The sequence below is a fragment of the Austrofundulus limnaeus genome, unplaced genomic scaffold, assembly GCF_001266775.1.
Source record: "Austrofundulus limnaeus strain Quisiro unplaced genomic scaffold, Austrofundulus_limnaeus-1.0 Scaffold496, whole genome shotgun sequence".
NCBI classification, from domain to species: domain Eukaryota; kingdom Metazoa; phylum Chordata; class Actinopteri; order Cyprinodontiformes; family Rivulidae; genus Austrofundulus; species Austrofundulus limnaeus.
Window position 1 is genome coordinate 175,210 of NW_013952898.1, and position 4,205 is coordinate 179,414.

General features: G+C 36.2%; 1 protein-coding gene across 1 annotated transcript in view; it reads left to right on the top strand.

Moving 5' to 3' along the window:
- Positions 1–4,205, top strand: part of LOC106530164 (membrane-associated guanylate kinase, WW and PDZ domain-containing protein 3) — a gene marked incomplete in the record, with an annotated part of 125,785 nt that overhangs the window by 74,170 nt on the left and 47,410 nt on the right. The window contains 1 exon segment of the mRNA XM_014025745.1: positions 2,080–2,174. Within this exon segment, the coding sequence (XP_013881199.1) occupies positions 2,080–2,174 (95 nt within the window).

Here is a 4,205-nt window from a genome sequence, read left to right on the forward strand (position 1 = left end):
CCTGGTGTTATTCATAAGTGTTTATGTAAAGGCTATTTTACACATTTGTAACCACTTTTTCTGTGACTTAACATTAAAAAATTGTGTAGAAAAATTTGTTTGCAGGTGAACATTTTAAATACAAATACAAATCTTYTATGTAGGTACACAAATCTAAATTTTGGTGGTGACATTTTTTTCACAGGTACACAAATATTTTAGCAGTTTACAAATAAAAAAAATTGCAGTTTTTTTGGCACATATTTATCTTAATAAAAGAGTCTACTGTAATTACACAGATTGACACTTCAGTATTTATGAGTCTGATTATAAAAGGTTGAAATAATGAAGTTGTTACTGATCAGTAAACCTTCTTGTGCAAAGAGTTGAGAAAACACATCACTCTCATTGTTCTCTCACATCTTCTATACAGAAGATTCGATGTTTCACAAAGTGTCTCTCAGGTTTTTGTGTTTTGTCACTTGTTTACTTTTTAAAAACCATTCAGACTGTTTGCCAAAAAAAATTACTTGACTTTAAATTGTTATTTTATTCACTTGTTTTATGTTTCTTGTTTGCACAATTGCCTTTGGCTTAACTTGAATATGTGTTTATAATATTTTGTAGTTGCTAAATTATATAGTGTTTTAGTTACTGTATTTTAGACCCTTAAATTGTGCATCTATAGAAATAATGAGATTGTCAAAAATATTGATCTGTTATATGTTTATGTACGCTGCACAGGTAAAAGACTTTTGGCACAGATGTATTTAGATTTGCTTTTGCTTATAGTTTACATGTTCCCAGGTAGAATGCCTAACCACCATAGAGTATTTTTATAGAGTACAATCTTTGCAGTCAAATCAAAGCTTTGCATGACAAGGAGGAGCAACAATGCTTAACTGCTTTGTGCAGTGAGGCCACATGGTTAAACCACAGATTTAAAGGGATCCACGATTAGTTGTAACATTAAACTTTATTTGATAAACATTTACTTTAATTGTAAAATAAAGACTATAAAAATACTGTAGGCTGTTTAGTTTTGTAGTTTTTTAAAATATATTTTAACACGGACGGAGCCATTTTATTTACACGCAAAGCATTCTGGGTAAATGATGACATCAACTAGGTCATCGGTGCGAGGCTGCTAGCGAGCTATATCCACCCYGAAGGTTAATCTTGGACAATATCTGATGATCGACTCTTTTAAATGAAACCAGAGAGCGTTGACAGAGAGGAGAGGGTAGAAATGACTCAGCCTGGAACTGAAAATATGGATGGAGGACAACAGAGCTGCTTCATGGAAGAAGAACCTCAGCTGAGCCTGTTAGCCTTCGCGCTAGCCCTTACGCTATATTGTCTTATATGTATTAGCTCGGTGTTAGCGCAACACACAAGCTAAACTGAGGTCCTCCATCCATATTTTCAGATGCAGACTGAGTCATTTTTGTGTTCCCCTCTCTGTCATGTGGATGGAGGACCTCAGTGATGAGAGGAGAATGTGTAGCGCTGAGTTAATACATATATGTGGTGATAGTGTCGGGGCTAACGCTAAAGCTAACAGGCTAAGCTGAGGTTCTTCTTCCATGAAGCAGCTCTGTTGTCCTCCATCCATATTTTCAGTTACAGGCTGAGTCATTTCTACCTTCTCCTCTCTGTCAACGCTCTCTGGTTTCATTTAAGAGCCAATCGTCAGATTTTATCCAAGATTAATTAAGATTAGCTCGCTAGCAGCCTCGCATCGATGACCTAGTTGATGTCATCATTTACCCAGAATGCTTTGCATGTAAATAAAATGGCCCCGTCCATGTAATACATTTTTAAACTTTTAATTTAAAAATTATAAAAACTGAACATCCTACAGTATTTTTACAGTCTTTATTTTACAGTTAAAGTACATGTTTATCATATAAAGTCTAATGTTACAACTAATCATGGATCCCTTTAAAATACTGACATAGAAAGCCTAATAAAATAAAGTGTGAACACTGTCTTATTTATACCCCACCCCCATAAAAATCACAAAAGAGAAAAAATCATTCACTCTCAGCAGTTTTCTGTTTATTTTATCATCCTAATGATGTGCTCTTCCTTGTGCAGCCACATCAACCAGAAGACCCAGTTTGAGAATCCAGTATTGGAAGCTAAGAAAAAGAGTGCATCTGCAGCACCAACACCAGCAGCTGTGCCCACAGGTGAGAGCCCATCTGAGCCAACTGCAGACATACAGTACACTAACTGTCCAAAAACAATGTTAACCCCTGGATTTAACTAAGCAAATAGGTAAGAACCTCCTATTGGATAATTACTGCATGGCCGATTATGGTCCAGCTGGCAACACGTTATTTTTACCCTAACTAAATAACCCTTAAATAGCTTCTCATTTGTTAAATAATCATGTCAAAAGACACAGCCTGTGGTTGGAGAAAAGATGTATTTTGTTTCAGAAGGGTCWGATTTTTGGCATGCATCAAGCAGAGAAAACCTCTAAGCAGATGGCTGAAACTACTAAAAATTGTGTTAAGAACGTTCTAATGCATTGTTAAACCTGGAAGGACAGTGGGAAAACATCTGTGAGGAAGAAATGTGGGTGGAACGAAATCTTGAATGATCATGATGCGTGATATAATAAATTTAGACATTTTAATAATTAGGATATGCAATTTACTGATATTTGTTTTGTGTTTATGTGATCAGAATGACAAAAAAACATGAATCCACTGCTCATGGAAAATTGTGCGACTAAGAATAAGTGTGCTGCAGTGTCGTCAGTAACACGCAAACTTTCATAAACTTTGAGTCAAACTTATTTTCGGCCTATGACATTATCTGCGTATTTAATATATWTTTTTAAACTGCCGTAATTCCCATGGAATGGTTTTTAATTATTATTATTATTTTAATTAATTCCCTAACTTAACTTCTTATGGAATGTTTCTGGAAGGTTTTTTAAAACATTTGCAATCAGTTTTGTCAGTAGTCATGCATCACATGATCTTAATCCAAACCAGTCAGAATCGCTGTACAGCCAGTTATAATTTCCTGTTTTTAACTAATCCTGATCAGGACCAGCTATAGAAACATTGTTTATCAATGTTTTATAGATAATAAAGTTAAGATGAATTGATCATATCATACAGTGTTTGTTTGTGAGAAGTACGCTTTAAAAAGTAACAATAAAGAGAAACATTTTTAAGTTCTAAAACTTGATGCTTGCCCTCTCGAGCACTGATTATACCACAGGAGCTGTAGTTCTATGATACAACTGTCTGTTCATCATAGTTTAATCCTTATCAAATTAGTTTAATTCTTTACAAGGTTTTTACTTTTCTCCCCCCTACAGTAATAATAATCAGTGGTTTTCACTTCACCTGTCAGCGTTCAAAATGTCCAAGCTGACTGGTGTAGTGATTAAAATTAGTATCAACAGCCTGAGTAGTTTTGTAATTCTAAGCCTGTGCTTCCTAATAAACTGCAGCATTATAAAGATGGATGTTCCAGCTGAATATTTCCAACTTTATGTTCAGTGAAGGAAAAAAAAAAAAGCTTTAACAATGCGGTATAAGTGTAATCTAAACACTTGGAGCTCTTTTATCACGTGCTTTGTGCTAAAATGTCTGTCTGTTCCAACAACTGATAAACTGCGTATAGCCTCTGAAGCCATGATATTCAATTTGAATAATGGAACAGAGCATTGCTGCGTGACAGAATTAATTTTGACAAGTACAGTTGTAGATATGAAAAAGGGGGAAAGGCTCCGAGGTCTATTGGAAAAACGGTTTTGACTCTGTAGTGCACAGCAGCCAGAAAGATTTTGTTAAAAGACAGGACAAGGAAAGGAGAACTGGAAGGACAGAGGGGTTAATGCACGCTGAACATGATTTATAGTCATAAATTGCCTTTCCGCTGGTTTATCGTCTCGTCATTTACCACGTGTGATGATTGCAGCTGATGCAGTCACCTTCTGCTCAGTAGATGCAAGAGCCTGAAGAATGGAAGCCCCGTGTTGCAGAAACAAGACAAAATTAGTAGCATCCTCAAAGTGTGCATACACAAACCATTCAGCACATTAGTATTCAAACTAGCCTCAGTGTTTCAGACAGCGTTTAGACAGATCTGTCTGCCTCAGTCTGCTGCACCTCCCAGAGCTCAGATTCTCTGCAGTCTGCAGATGATATTGCCTCTGTGTATCACCACCTCCAGCTGCCTCTGACATGCCACCGCGC